General features: G+C 38.0%; 1 protein-coding gene across 10 annotated transcripts in view; it reads left to right on the forward strand.

Annotated features, from left to right (window-relative positions):
* Positions 1–15,556, forward strand: part of LOC122559687 (suppressor of tumorigenicity 7 protein homolog) — a 202,549-nt gene that overhangs the window by 121,354 nt on the left and 65,639 nt on the right. For 5 of the 10 annotated variants that reach the window (XM_043709574.1, XM_043709572.1, XM_043709577.1 and 2 more), the window contains exons 3-5: positions 3,559–3,718; positions 12,922–12,976; positions 13,520–13,647. In XM_043709574.1, coding sequence (XP_043565509.1) covers positions 3,559–3,718; positions 12,922–12,976; positions 13,520–13,647 — 343 coding nt within the window. The remainder of the gene's footprint in view (positions 1–3,558; positions 3,719–12,921; positions 12,977–13,519; positions 13,648–15,556) is intronic. The other 5 variants (XM_043709573.1, XM_043709575.1, XM_043709582.1 and 2 more) reach the window with 1 other exon arrangement.

Consider the following 15,556-nt stretch of genomic DNA (forward strand, 5'->3'; position numbering starts at 1 on the left):
GGAGCTAGAATATGAACTTGTAGCATTCCTGGCCTTTTTTCACTAATTGAATTGATTTGTGTAAAGATAGCTTAGGTCAGCTTTCCACTCAACAAATGTCTTACTGCGTTGAGTGTGAAGTGAGCAAGATTCATGTTAGCAGAGACTTTTCTTCTCTAACATTTTTAAATTGAAAAGCATGTTTGAGATGGGTATTGGTGACTGGATAAACACTCCATATTGCTTTGTATTCCAAGGTAGTAAAGTGGGCTGTCAGGCAGTAATGCACAGGCAGTTGTGAAGGATAGATGCAATATACAATATTTGTTTGACCTGGGAAGGTGCAGTACTGGGAGTGTGTCACATTCATCACTAATGAGATAAATACTTCATACCTAAAAGCAATGAATCAAAGATAATGTAGTGCCATCTGACAGACTTCATAACTTGTGGTCTCCTCAGCTTTGTATGTCACGTGGATGTTGCTGAGAGTGCTTTAGTTTATTAAAGTTGCCAATACCACCCTTGCTGGGTGTCCTTTGATTTATACTGGAGCTGTCAGGAATATGCACATGAATCTTTTTAGCATAAATACTTATGGGAGTGATTTTGAAATGTATGTTTTATTACAGAATCACATTGTGCTCTGAAATCCAGTGATATGGTCACAGTGTCAACATTCTGTCCTTTTGTTTATATTGGGTGGAAGTTCTAGTGTTTACTCTCCAATTACTTAATGCATTACGGCATGGCAGCAAAAGTTTCCCTCTCACATTCCACACTCTCACAAACTAAAAAGAGACTTACTAAACATATTTTTACCTGGATGGTACAACTGAACAGTCCTTCTTTCTTTCATCCCCTTTCAGTTGCTTCAAACACAATGGTAAATCCATATGTAGAATTTGTAAGGGGCTTCTCCCAGTCACCAGCTTTAACTTTGGCAGAATGATGCACTTGGGATGATGCACTAACCACCATTTTATATTGTTCCTTCAGCGTTTCTGAGGTTGCAGTGAAAGTTTTGGAGAATCTCCAGTGAAACTCGAGATCATCACCTCTGTTGTTACACCATTCCCTATATCAGAATACTCATACCCCAGGATATTATCCGTGCTGACCAACGGAGAAGTAAATTATCTATAGGCAGCATTTTGATTTGATTAAATATTGGAATTCAAATTTTGGCCATTCTTCCACCCATCAAATAAAACAACAGACATTTTAAATTTAATCACGAAATGTGGACATCTCTGACTAAACCAGTATTTATTGCCCATCCCTAATTGCCTAGAGGGCAGTTAAGAGTCAACTAAATTGCTGTGGGTCTGGAGTCACATGTAGACCAGACCGGGTAAGGATGGCAGTCCTTCTTCCCTGAAGGACATCAATAAATCAAAGGACGGTAATGACGAGTTAATAAATTAAAGCACTCTCAATAACAATCAACAGTGGTTTCATGGTCATCATTAGATTTTTAATTCTTTATTGAATTCAAATACCACCATTTGCTGTGGCAGGATTTGAACTCTGGTCCTCAGAATATGAGCTGAGTTTCTGGATTATTAGTCTAATGATAACACCACTAGACCATTGCCTGTATCAGATAACACAAAAAGACAGAAATTGCTGAAAATTCTCAGAACTGAAGAAGGGTCACTGAACCCAAAACATTGTCTCTGATTTCTCTCCTCTCCACAGATGCTGGCAAACCTGAGCTTTTCCAGCAATTTCTGTTTCTGTTTCAGATTTCCAGCATTCGCAGTTCTTTCGGTTTTTATGTATTATATAACTTCCTTCACAACTTTAGCACATACCCTAGTGTTTCACATAATTTTGAAGTATGATGCAAATTGTAAATTAAGGAAATGCAGGTTTCAATTTGTGCATGTAGAATGCACAAGAATCACTGGGATCAAAAGCCAAATAGCCTGAAATGGTGGAGTTTGTTGAAAAATGAATATTGACTGGACTCATAGAATCTTAGAGTCCTTGCAGTGTGGAACGAGGCCATTCAGCCCATCTAATCCACACCAACCCTTTGACGAGCATCCCATTCCAACCGAGCCTGCACCCTATCTCCATAACCTTGCATTTCCCATGGTTAATTCACCTAGCCTGCACATTCCCAGACGCTACAGGGTAATTTAGCATGGTCAGTCCACTTAGTCTGCATGTCTTTGGAGTGTGGGAGGAACCCGGAGCATCCGGCAGAAACGCATGCAGACATGGGGAGAATGCACAAACTCCACACAGATAGTTGCCCCAAGGTGGAATCAAACCTACCAAATCCCAGTAACTCCTAACTCTTAAGAAAAATGACAGGTGCAGAGAGAAGTATGTTGTGTTTCTTGAGATAATGTTGTTTACAACAAATTAACCCTGAACTGGATCTAACCAGTTCTGAATTTTGCAGCTGTTTCTGACTGTTCAGAATGTGGCTTACTTAGCTTTAACCAAATTATTGTATGTAATATATATGCTGTTAGAGATTTGCAAATCATTGGTGTGAAATTAATATCTGTATTGTAACAGTCCTTCTTCATATTTCCATTCCATACCCTGCCCACATTGTCCCCTGCCATTTGTCTCATTCCATACCCATCCCACCTTTTCATTCCTCTCCTAATATCCCATCTCCCCCCCCATACCACCCCCTCATGTCATCTCTCTTCACTATTCCATCCTATCCTCATTTTGCATTTCTGCTGCTTTCTCTCCTCCCAGTTTTGTGACTCACCTCTCTTTCCCTCCCATATTGTTCCAAACTCCCTTGCCTGTCATCCTCCTATGCCGCTTAACTCTCCAAGGTCATTTCCACCCCTCGCTTGCTGTGCCCCTTCCGTACCTTGTATCTCTCTGTCCCCTGTTATACCTTTCCTCATTGTTTTGTGCACAGTGGGTGAGAGTACTGAGTAACGCAAAGTGGCTGATATAGAACTGGGGCCATGGAACAGCAGGAAGTGGTGTCCAGTAGCCAAGCCAGAGAGCAGTGAGATCTGGTGTTCGCGGTGCAATAACGAAGGCCATGATTGGTCAGTGCCAAGGTCTATTAATTGAGGCCGGGAAGTGACCAGACCGAGAGTCCAATTACTCGGTCTGGGAGTATCCAATAATCGAGGCACATGCATAAACTGCTCCCATTGTATCATTAACCATTGAAAAAGTGCAGAGAAAATGTGGATCTTAACAAGGAGTCATTGAGTTGAATAGCTGAAATGCATCTAAAGGGATTCTCATGGAACTGTGCGATTGAATGTCTGTTTCCTTGTTGTAAATGCTGTGTAATTCTTTAAAAATGTTAAACCTATTCATTCAAGTTGAATTTATTGTAGTTGACTTGACTTCATGGATACTAAACCTCATGCAAGGGCAGCAGAAGGAATTGGAACCTCTTACCATGTCTTTTATCTTTGAATAAATTTATAGGGAACGCCACATTAAATTTATCGTGAGCATGACTTTTCATGCTAAAAAGTTGTTTTACACTTGGCTTGTGTGTTTACATCTCAGGTACAATCTTAAAAGTTGTGCCAGATTTTCAGATTTAATCATAACATTATTTGTTTTTTTTCACAGATATTTGAGTGGTGGTATTTTCGAAAGTATGGAACATCATTTATTGAGCAGGTATCAGTCAGCCACTTACGACCCTTGCTTGGTGGGGTGGACAACACTGCCCCCAGTAACTCCACCTCCAATAATGGAGAGACTGATTCCAACAGACAAAGTGTATCAGGTAACAGCAGCATGATGTTTGGCAAAAATTGCCAATCTTTGACTTCAGGTCAAATGTTTTTCTCAGCAAAAAGAGCCTGTTAGCTATTATACTGAAACCGAATTCTATGCATGAGGCTGAAGCATGTTGTAGTTGTGAAACGTGGTCATACAGTTGCATCTAATTCACCATATTGTCATCTTTTTAAGGCATTATATTGTCTTCCCCAGAAGCTCCTGCTTCTAGAAGTCTCTTATTATCATTTTCTTTGTTTTTGCAACCTCTCCAACACATATAATCTATCTCCCTTATGCTTAGGGTCCACTTTTTGTCCACTGTAGTGATTGTAATGAGATCAGCAGATGGACCTCACAGAATGAGTTTCCTGATTGGGGGTATTAATCTGGTTCTGAGGGATCCGGATCAGTGTCAAGGACTCGCCAAGTGTAAATAAAGGGTGATCTACCAACAGGATACCGGCCTCTGTGTAGTTATTTCATCCACCATCATTTATCTTTGAAATGGTTCCCTGTAAACATGTAAGCTGTTGAGTGCTGGTTTGGGGCAATGTAATATTTACGGAGAATTAATAGGCAGGCAAGTGAATTGAAAACATTAATTTAAGGTAGCTGAGCTGATGTTAAAGATGCTTACAGAATTAAGGGTGTATTTTTAACCAGAATGTTATCCTAAGTGAGTAGAATGCAAGCCCAGTGAGCTGATACTGACTCATTGCTGAACACCAAAGTGCTGAATACCAGAGTGCTGATGTCTTAGTATTTGACTGTTTTCACTTTCTCACAGTTTCTCTGAGTTTGATAAATTTAGCATGGGTAGATTTTATGGAAGACTTTTAGACATTACACTAATGTGATAAAACTACGACTTTAAAGGATGTATTTTGTCCTTTTTATGAAGAAAGGTTGAGACAGAGTAGAGAGCAGTCTGCTCGAAGCCAATAGAGTAAACAGCTTGTGAGGCCTTGGGTATTTTTTAAAGTTGGAACAATAGAAGCAGCCTTGGGTGGGGTCTAGTTCACCCAGAACCAGGATATTTAGTTTTAGCTTTCTGCAATTGCTGAGATCTTAAAGGTGTATGTGGAATTTCTTATTCCTCTCTTTGTTCCAGCTAAAAACTGGGGTTCTGTTGGTTCTGCTCTACTTGCATGTGACTCAATCTATTTTACTGAACTTGCCTTTGCCAATGGTGTGTTTATGGGATGCTACTATATTGGATAGTTAATTAGTAGCAGTTAATGTATATAGTATTTTGTTAAGTTTTCAATGCAGTTATAGTAAAGTCAATTCTTTTCATTATGTTTATTTTGTCTATATTTTAATTGTAGTGTTTTGAATAAAGTGTATTTTGTTTCAAGCCTGGTAGTTTAACCAATCAAATTGCATTCGGAAAACAACACCTTACACTTACTTTTAAAATAAAAAAAGTTAGGTCTAGACTGTCTTAATATATTTTGAGGGGGTTTGGGCTGGTCCATAACACTAATCCTGAAATGTTGCTGCAACTATGAGGGTAGATTGTAGATTTGCACAATTGATCAGTCTGAAGGGTTCACTAAAGGAATGATTCATGAATGAACAAAAAGTGGTGGGATAAAGTCAGAAAATTCCTGAATCAGAATCTTAAAGAAGTGAATTGGAAACTCATTGCTTTGTTTTTATGTTCTAAAAACCTGTTAAACTTCTGCAGTATTATTTCATGGGAGGTTCACACATTCACAAAACATTTATCCAACGTAAAATAAAAGAATTTGATATGAATGCTTTAAATGTTTAACATAATATCAACATTTTCAGGTAAAGTCTCACAGACATTAAGTAGCAAGAACACTAGTCACTGGTGTGATACCTTGTAGGAAGTCAGAATACTGGATAATAGAATTATAATTTCAATAAGAGCCTTTTCATTGCAATATGATCAGGAGTACCATATATGTATATATCACTTCACGATACTGTTGTGCTTTTTATATATTTAGAGGTAAGAATTTTACGATATAGAAAAGTGAAAAACTTATTTTGCAAATCCACACTGGCTTTCCTTGATATAAAGAGGACATGAACATCAACAATTCCTTTAGTTCCTCCTCTTTCTTTTTAAAGCCTGATCAATAGGGAAGCATTTGTATAATAGCAGTTAAATCTCAATCATGGAAGTGCTGTCAACGTCGACCTTTGCCTTTTAATCCTCTGCAGACGTGAATACAGTCTAGGAGAAACAGCACGTAAATTGCAGATGTTGGGTTATGTCCTGTTTTGCTGTCCTGAAAGTCATTAGTGACAAATATTAGAAGAGTATTTATCTGGTGAAGTCCTGACTGCAAGGCAGGTGTTTAACACGTTTTGAAAGTAGCACCAGAATGCTTATACTTTAACTAATTTAGTAATTAAGCTAATACAGCAGACTCCCTACCAAACTAGTTTTGGAAATCTACTAAATGTGTGTGTTGTCACAAGAGGATTGTGAAAGAGAAATGTTATGTCGACACTCTGCCATTGCTAATGGTGAATCTGATATATTATTTACTTTGCAGTGCAGACCCGATTTATCAATAAATATAGTAATCTTTCATAGGCTAATGCTGCGTTAATGAAATGTTCATATTTCTAGACAGTGGTACAACTGGTGCAAATTCCTGTTGAAGTGTAATCTTACCTGATATACTTGATAAATAAAGCAATACATCTTGCTTTTGGGTCCTTTCACTTTATGAATTCCAGTATGAACAGATTTATGCAGTTTAATTTGGGTTAATGAAAGCTAGGTTTATTGTGACTCTGCAAGTTAATTCAATAATCAGGGTCATTCCCATAGCAGTCTTCTGACAAAAGTGAAGTCAGCAAAACTGTCCTGAACACGGTGCTTTAATAGTCATAGCTGCTTCTTTAACTGGCAGCAATGATTTAAATGTCGATCACATTTAATCTTCTAAATTCAAATTTGTTTGCAGCTATAATGAAAGAAAAAATTACTTGAATGATTTCGATGAAGATTATAAGTGGTTGTTTTCAATGCCTTAGGTGCTTATATTAAATAGTAATTGAAAATGAGGGCTGGCTACTTAAGATAGTAATTTCAGACCTAATTTTAATGGGTCTGATATATGTTATCTGTGAAACAGTGAATGTGTAAGCCTAGAGTAGTAAATTAGGTTTTCTGTGCAGCAATTGTTAAGAGCTTACCCTTGAAGAAGTTCAAGTTCTGTTAATGATAAGACAGTTGATTATGAGATTGTAAAAAGCTAATTTTCTTGAACAATTGATGTCAACTCAGCAGTCAGCCACTGCATTTTTTTTACTTGCAGCCTTTGAGCCAGAATTCAATGTCCCTTTTTTTCTCATTCTTAATCCACACACCCTCTTTATGCAGGAGTGTATTGGAGATGTGCGTGCTTTCTCCCCATTATCAGCATTATTCCATCTCCATTTTAAGCAAAGTGCAAATGAATAAGACAGTTTCAAGAGATCATGAGATCAAACAGCCTTCACTTGGCTTTGTTTTCTTAGTAAGGCTGTCGGTCAATATTGATCAGGGAAAGGAATATTCTTTCTATACCTCTTATCCAGCATGATGTTTGGCAATAAAAATCAAGTCATTTCCACACTGATTAAAAAAAAAACTAGATTAGACTAGAGTGAATTTTCCTTAGTATTTCCTCCCTCATTTGCTGGAGCTTCATCACTAGGGTGGCTGACACGTCTTGGAACTTGTGTAACTGGTTTATATTGCTGTCTTGTCAGTTACATTGTTATGGTTTGCTCATGTCATTGTTAGGGATAAGTGTGATGAAAGACGTGTAAAATAGATTTTCATAGATGGAATATGGATTTCTTTAAATAAATTTAAGTTAATGCCTGGAAGGTGATTTCTTTTTAATAGTCAGGACATTATTCTGAAACAGTGACCTAAATGTACTAGTTCAAAGCAGACAAGTGACTAACATTTAAAAGCTTAGGAGATGCCCTGAACTGTTAATGGAATAGACATTTGTACTTTTCTGTTTATGACAAGCAATGTAAACACATTTAATCATGAGTTTTATTTTCAGTTTAGTTCAGAAAATACTAGAATTGTAGTTGAGAAAAATTCACAGTTGAGTTCAGAAGCAAGTTTTTATTCCTCTTCCAGCATAGTTTGGTCAGTTTCATTCGAATTAATGAAAGGTTTACGCCATCAGCCTTAGTGAGGAATCATAACGTTATCTTATCAGTTCAAGTGAAAACATTGGAAGGAGTCAATTAAGTAGAAATTTTAAGAGAAAAGATAGGAGTAATATTTTCTCTCGACTTAGGTCTTGTATCTGATGATTTTATGAAATGAGTTGCAAGTTTGTTTTAATATTGGTGTTAAGATTTTACTAATTGCAATATATCTATATAATTCATTTTCTCTTTTATATAATAAAGATACATTCCATTGTTAAAGAACATCCATACCCTTATCTAAATATGTTTCAGTGACCAACCACTATGTTAACTAACCAAAAAAAGCATATAATCTGTCAAACCAGGTTTCATTCTTGGACTTGCCCTGTCCAATAGTACCATCAGCTGGGATCATAACAGAAGAGATGAGTGGTGGGTGGTAATCTTTGAGCACTACTAAATAAGGGATGGTGGATCAGAGGTAAGGAGGGGTGATGTTAAATGACAGTTGTAGGATTGAGCACATCACTAAACTCTCGTCACAAAGTAATTTTGTCTTTATTTCTACCTCATCAAGATTGGAACCTTTCACTGTTTACATCAAAGTCCAGGGCTCCCATGTTCTTACTATGAAGTTATGATACGTAGTTGAGAGACGGTCCATGAAATTTCACTCCCTTAATGTTTAACATGGAATGCCAATGGGAACTTAAACCTAGAAATGTCTATTCAGGCTTTCTTGCAATAGATTGTCCAAGCAAAAGTAGATATTTAGAGAGAAAACCAGTTTTCCTATGAAGAGAACCTGCAAAGTTACACCTTGAATTGAATACAGTGAGCCAAAATCCATCTGTGGTGTTCACCATTCTCCGCAGTCTATTCCAAATATCCATAAACACTGCATCTAGATCATTGCATTCAGATTAAATCAATAGTCAGATTTATTTTACAGGACTATTATGCAGATGCTATAAAACACAGGTTAATAATGATGTAATTATTTAGGAAACAAATGTAATATCATGTTCATAGCAATTTTTACATTATCTGATAGAGTGCAAAAGGTTTGGAGGAAGTGGTCTTCAGTAGAATACCTTATGTAATGTGGTGTGAGTGAGGCAGTACTGCTCAACACATTGAGGCCTGTATTTCAGGTTGATTCAGATGAAACAAAATGGTAAATGTTAGGAAATGTCTGCATTAAATCACATCCCAGAGGCTTCTAAACAAGAGCTGTCAATCAGATGAGATCAAACAGATACAACAAAATGCCATGAACGTGAAGGCAAGAAGGGTGATTGCACACGTGAATCCTGTTACCTTCTATCCTCTGTTAGAATTGGGTTCTGGTGGACCTTCTCAACCCAACACCAACTGCGGCTCTTAATTAGGCAATTAAAGACCACGCAAGAACCTTAGCCCACTGCTGCTAGGTTAACCCAAAAACACGCAATCCCGTCACGATATGGAATTGACAATAGCTGCTACTCTGCAGGTAACTTGTCACTTTGTGGGAAGGTGGTTTCTCTAAATCAAAGTCAATCAGTGCCTGATTGAGGGTCCAAACATGAGGGGAGGGTGCCCTTTAGGATTCAACCTTGTTTCTGATCCTGCTACTCCAACCTGAGAAACCACCATCCACCCCACATTACTTATTTCTCCAGGGTCCCCCCCAACTCCCTGGAACTCCAAGGGTATTTTTCTACCTTCTTCAGTTCTGAAGAAGGGTCATTGGACCCTTTCTCTCTGCAGATGTTGCCAGACCCACTGAATGTTTCCAGCAATTTCTGATTTTGTATTTTTCTACCAGGAGCCATGACCACCTAACATGCAGCTGAGCATAAGAGCAGCCACCCTGTGATTGGCCAGCAGCTCTCACTGGGTGGGACTCCCACCCTTGGAGTCTTGAGTCCAGGCGAAAGCATATCAGTGGCTTAATTGGTGTATGCATTGATGGGCAAATGAGTGCAGGTACATCACTGGCTCTCTAGTTAAACCTCTAATAGCACATCAAGATTTTGCTCATTGTGTTGCTTTGTGTATTATTATGATGCTGAGATCGAACCCCTCTGTTAATTAAACCAAGCCCCCAGAAAAGCTTGCCTTGCCTCATAATCTGTTAAAATATGACTGACAGAGAACTCCCAAATTCCACTATTTAAAGAAAAATAACAATTTATTTTCTTCACTCTAATAGTGAACACTAAACAACAATTCACAAATCCAAGCCCCCCTTTTCTTAACCAATTACTATCTGACTCCAACTCTATGCACACTATGCTATTCCAATAATACACTACATTAACTTAATCTCAGGACCATGCAGTCTCTGTCTTCTGCATTGTCTTCAGTCTTCCGGCTGGCGATCTCCCTGGATTATTGTATTTTTTTTTACAGCGAGTAGGTTTTACATGAAAAATTACCTTTGATAGAGAGAGTTTTCTAATTTCTTTGCGAGCAAGATGTTAGATGGGCAGCTGGCTCTCTAGCTGTATCACAGTTGCTTGGCTGATCAGTGGCAGTTGCATTTTGATCAATTTTCAAAATGCCCGCGTGTTTTATATCCCTATTAACACATTAATTTCACATAATTTGATTGGTTTCCAGGTGTCAAAACAATAAATTCAAACTCAATTGGGTTTTAGTTTTCTGGGCAAAATTTAAGCTGAATGGTTAAGTTCGAATTGTTGTCAAAACAACGACCAAAACTCAGGTATCCATTTAACAGCTGTTTGCTGTATGTTTCTATTTTGGAACAGCTCGTCTTCCAGCCTTTCCATTCGGGCAGCTGAGTCTGCACTTCAAGTTTACTTCATACAGAAGAGCCTCGATTATCTGGCATTCAATTATCTGCATATTGGATTATCCGGCAAGATTGCAAGGTCCCGATGCTCAGCTAAACTATATTATCCGGCATTTGATTTTCTGGAATTCGATTAACCGAGCAAAATAGTAACCACCCGTGTACTTCAGATAATCGAGGTTCCTCTGTACAATAATCACTTAAGTGAAAGGAGTTCATATCTCAAGTAAAGATTATGTATTTAACTAAAACAAATGTAATTAGATTACCACCCAGCCAAAACCTAAGAATCCTTGATCAGCTATAGATCGAAGCAATCTGTTGGATTCTTGTAAACAGTTAGATTCCAACTTGTAAAGAATGGTAATTTCCACTGTACCTATTTCCTGTATAAACCTGTATAAAAATGTCAAAAGCTGGTTTTATTTGCAATGATCTTTGAAAGTCAGATGTAGATTTCTTTTCAGAATGTAGCTTTGAGGAATCCACAAGGAATAGGCCATGTATATTTTCCTATCTTCTTCTATCCCTTTCTCATGGGGTTGATGCTTGCGCGATTTGACCAGTAGAAGATACTAGTGAGCTGGGTGATTACATTTTATTTTTTACTTCATCATCCAATTTATCTTTTACCATGAAAAATTTGTGGTCTCCTCAGCACTTCTGCAAAGAAACAGAGTTGACATCAGCAGCTCAACAACTATAGGATTAAAGGAGTGTGCAATTGAAAAACCACCATGGATAACTTTCTCCCTTGTCTTGCTTGCCTGGCATTGTACGCCAACTATGGGAGAGATGTTAAAACAAAATACTGTAGATGCTGAAAATCTAAAACAAACACAGAAAATGTTGAAAAAACTCAGCATGTGTGGCAACATCCGTGGAGAGAGAAACAGAGTTAATGTTCTGTATGACGCAGGGAGATACTCCCAGAAATTCTGCACTGTCATTTCTGAATTGGCTTCTAAGATGCACACTCCCTCTGAAGAGTGCAGCCATGACTTGATCTTATGCTTTTTCACAATAACAGAACTGTGAATGAGTACAAGTGTGGATTTGCAGACCTAGTGGTAGATCTCATTACATGTGTTTTTGTGCTTTTTCTGAAAGTTAATAGATAGAATTTTATCGGTCCTGCTAGGGCATCGGTAAAACTCTTTTTTTTCTCTAAAGAGTGTAGGCGCAATTCATTCAGCTTCCCATCATCGGAAATATTCTGATAGAGCCATAGGACTCAGGGGCCATCTTTCTAAACTTTCACTGTCCTGCCTCCAATATAAATATTTCCTCCTGAAGATTTGGAAAGCTGAGCACAGTATTCCAGGTGTCGTCTCATGAAGCCCTGTACAAGTAAAGCAAGACTTCTTTATTCTTGCTGTCAATCCCATATAATTGAGGTCATTATAATAGAACTCAGTTGGTGACATTACTGCAAGTGACAACACAGAACCTGGTACCTTTTGCATTCTTATTTAATGGAAACCTTAAATACAGGTATGAAATCAAACAAGTTGCTAACATTCCAGCCATAACTAAATTTGCTGATTTGCATCTTTTACAATATTTCACTCATCTCAGCTTAATTTCACTCATCTCAGCTCATTTGTTTGCTTACATATAGACTTGACTACTCTGACACACTCCTATTGACCTCCTACCCTCTACCATCTATCAACTTGAGGTCATTCCAAAACTCTGCCGTGTCTGTCCTATGTTGCAGCTTGTCCAGATCCCCTATCAGCCCTGTACTTAACTGACCTACATTGGCTCCTGGTCAAGCAATGTCTTGCTTTCAAAATTCATATCCTTGTTTTCAAATCCCTTTATGGCTTTGCCTCTCCTGATTTATGTTATCTCCTCACGATCGAGATACCAGTGTTCCTCAATTTCTAACTCTGTTGCATTACCATTTTTAATTGCTCTTCCATTGTTGGATGTGCCTTCATTTGTCTAGGTCCTAAGCTGTGGAATTCCCTCTTCATTCTTCTCTGCCTCTCACTGAAGGCACTTCTTAGAAAGTAGCCTTTTGATCAAGCTTTCGACCATCTCATCTAATATGTTTTTATGTGGCTAGGTGTCAGGACTTTTAAAACTCTTTCATTATGTTAAAGGCGCTATATAAATCTATGTTCCATCACTGGAAATTGTGCAGTTGAGAGATTCTAAATGAGTTTTCTGTTTTATGCACAATAAGAATGTGTTATCTTCATTCCAGTGCAGTGTACAAAACAATGATTAGTTTCTGTTTTCACTGACAGAATGTAAGGTGTGGCGGAATCCGCTCAATTTATTTAGAGGAGCAGAATACAATCGGTGAGTAGTGCTGCATGCAGTGTCGGTATCACAAATTGTGTGGAAAATTTTTATTTCGTGGTATATAGTTATTCACTTTAAGCACCACAAGTAACTTTGTCATATGCATATTACCAGAGGCAACTGGAATCCTCACCTAGATTTAATGTTGCTCAGTTTTTGGCTGGAATATTTAATATTGCATAGAAATCTGTTTGTAATGTGTGCATTTGTATGGATGTTAATTGGTTTGAGAAGTGCAATACACACTAAAGAACTAACTTGGCAAATGCTTCTTTATTTTACCCGTAGGAAAAAGTTGTACAGTTAACATTATCTCCTCCATTTATTTTCTTTTTCTGATGATACAGCATTTTGGATGAAAATCTTTCATTCTCAAGAAAAGGAAGAATAACTGAGCTTTCATATTTGAGCTATTCTATGCATTATGTGGTTAATTTGAGATGTTGTTCTCTGAAGCAACAGTTTTAGCTCATCTTGGCTCCAATATATAGATTATTTTGTTCACTGTTTCCTTTTTCACTCTGTTTTATTTTTCTGAAGGTATACATGGGTAACGGGAAGGGAGCCTCTGACATATTATGACATGAATCTTTCTGCACAAGATCATCAGACTTTCTTCACTTGTGAGACTGACCACTTACGGCCTGCAGACGCTAGTAAGAAGGACTGTAAGATCGAGCATTCAGACATTCGTGAATATTGCGTTCCTTGTTTACTGTTATTCTGTCTGATTTGTAATTCAGGATCAATTTTATAATCCCTGAAACTCCCATGATTTCTGCTTAGCCATCGAAAATTAATCTTACTTTGCCTCTCATTTAATCTTTAAGAAGTACTGTATCCCAGAATTTTTAGAAGTAGAAACTTATTTTTTTTTAAGAAAGGAATCATTTCCCTCCAGTAGACTGAATCATAATCCAGAGTGGAAAACCTTAATAAACCAGTTCTTTTCCTTATTGCCCTAACTGCTACCCTCAACGTAGACCTTGGAGCAAACCTGGCACATTGTTGTGTTGCACAGCTCAATGTAATACTAGTCTGTGCACTTACCAAATTGCCAACAGCAATGCTGTTTCCAAATATTAATCAAATTCAAAATAAAGAGTAACACTGTGGAAGTGGGATAAAAATATGTTACTTATTTCAATAAGGGAGTTAGAATTCATCTTTCTACAGTACATTTTGTTAAATTTATAACTGATCATTAAATGAGGTTAATTTGCACACAATAAAGAACTTAAATGCATAACTATATTGAGTGGTGGAACTCACCTACGAGATGCTATTGAGTTTTGCCTTCACAGAGGTAACCATCTGAAGATCTAGGAGTTTATTTTGATGGTCTTAAGTGGGTACTGTGCTAGTGAGAGCAGTTATTTTAAAGACTGGTTTTAGCAAAAGATTTTGGATCTTATTGCCAATTAATATTTTGACCTTCCTTCAAGTGCAAATCAGAAACCTGCAGCTCTATCCTCCCCTCAAGTTTCAATTAGAGACAATTATTTTGTCTCCGCACATCACTTTGACGGAAGGTGTGAAGTACATTGACTCTCACACAACAGGAGATTTCAGAATGCCTTTGGGAGCAAGAGAGAAGGCATACAGGATCCAGGAAGGAGCATTGGATGGCCTGATTGTGTGTGTGTGGAGGTGTAAGTGGGGGGGGGAGGGGGGGTGGGAGAGGGGAATGTCCTGGACCCATAGCAGGGTAATAGTCCTCCTGTCAGTCCCTTCTCTCCTGCCCAGCCTCTTGTCTACCATCTTTACTGCATGACAGGAAGTCCATCATAAGATGCTAAAACTAATCACTTCCTTTATTTCCTAGTGATGCTCAATAAGATTGGGCAGTATAGAACTCAGTATTTTCAGGTTAAGTCCTCTAAATTTCCAGAAATAATCTTGTTAAAGTGTTTGTGGTGCCCTGGCAAAGACTCCAGAAAATTCCCTGATATATTGCTGATATCCTCTTCAAGCATCTTTCCACAAGTGAATAGTAAAATGTGATCTACCTTTCAGGCAGTGCTTCATTGTCTATGGTAACTAGTTTATTCCCAGTCAGGTAATTGGTGTAAAGAGAAGGCAGAGCTGAAAATGTGTTGCTGGAAAAGCGCAGCAGGTCAGGCAGCATCCAAGGAGCAGGAGAATCGACATTTCGGGCATGAGCCCTTCTTCTCTCCGTAAAGAGAAGGCAGTTGAGTCAAGGGCTAGTCACCAAAATACCATGAAGTTAATGAGTTTAACAATCATTGGGCAGCAGTTCCTAATTCAAGTTCAGGTCTTTAATTGAGATGATGCCTTGCACAAAATGGAAGGCATGTTAGTGTCCAGAGTATCCGGGATAATCCCCCACCCAACAGCCTCTTGCCTCACAAATCTTTGAAATCAGACAGAATTGCCTTGACCAATTAGAGTCAATGTGCCAGATGTAAATTTAAACAAAGCTTTGAGTTAACTGTATGTCTTCATCTACTTGATATCTTCTTATGGCAACACCTCTACCAATCAGAGTCTGCTTACTGACCAAACAATACAGTTTGCTCTTACAGTATAAAGATGTGGATCGCCTTACATTGGTAT

The sequence above is a fragment of the Chiloscyllium plagiosum genome, chromosome 19 (assembly GCF_004010195.1).
Source record: "Chiloscyllium plagiosum isolate BGI_BamShark_2017 chromosome 19, ASM401019v2, whole genome shotgun sequence".
NCBI lineage: Eukaryota > Metazoa > Chordata > Chondrichthyes > Orectolobiformes > Hemiscylliidae > Chiloscyllium > Chiloscyllium plagiosum.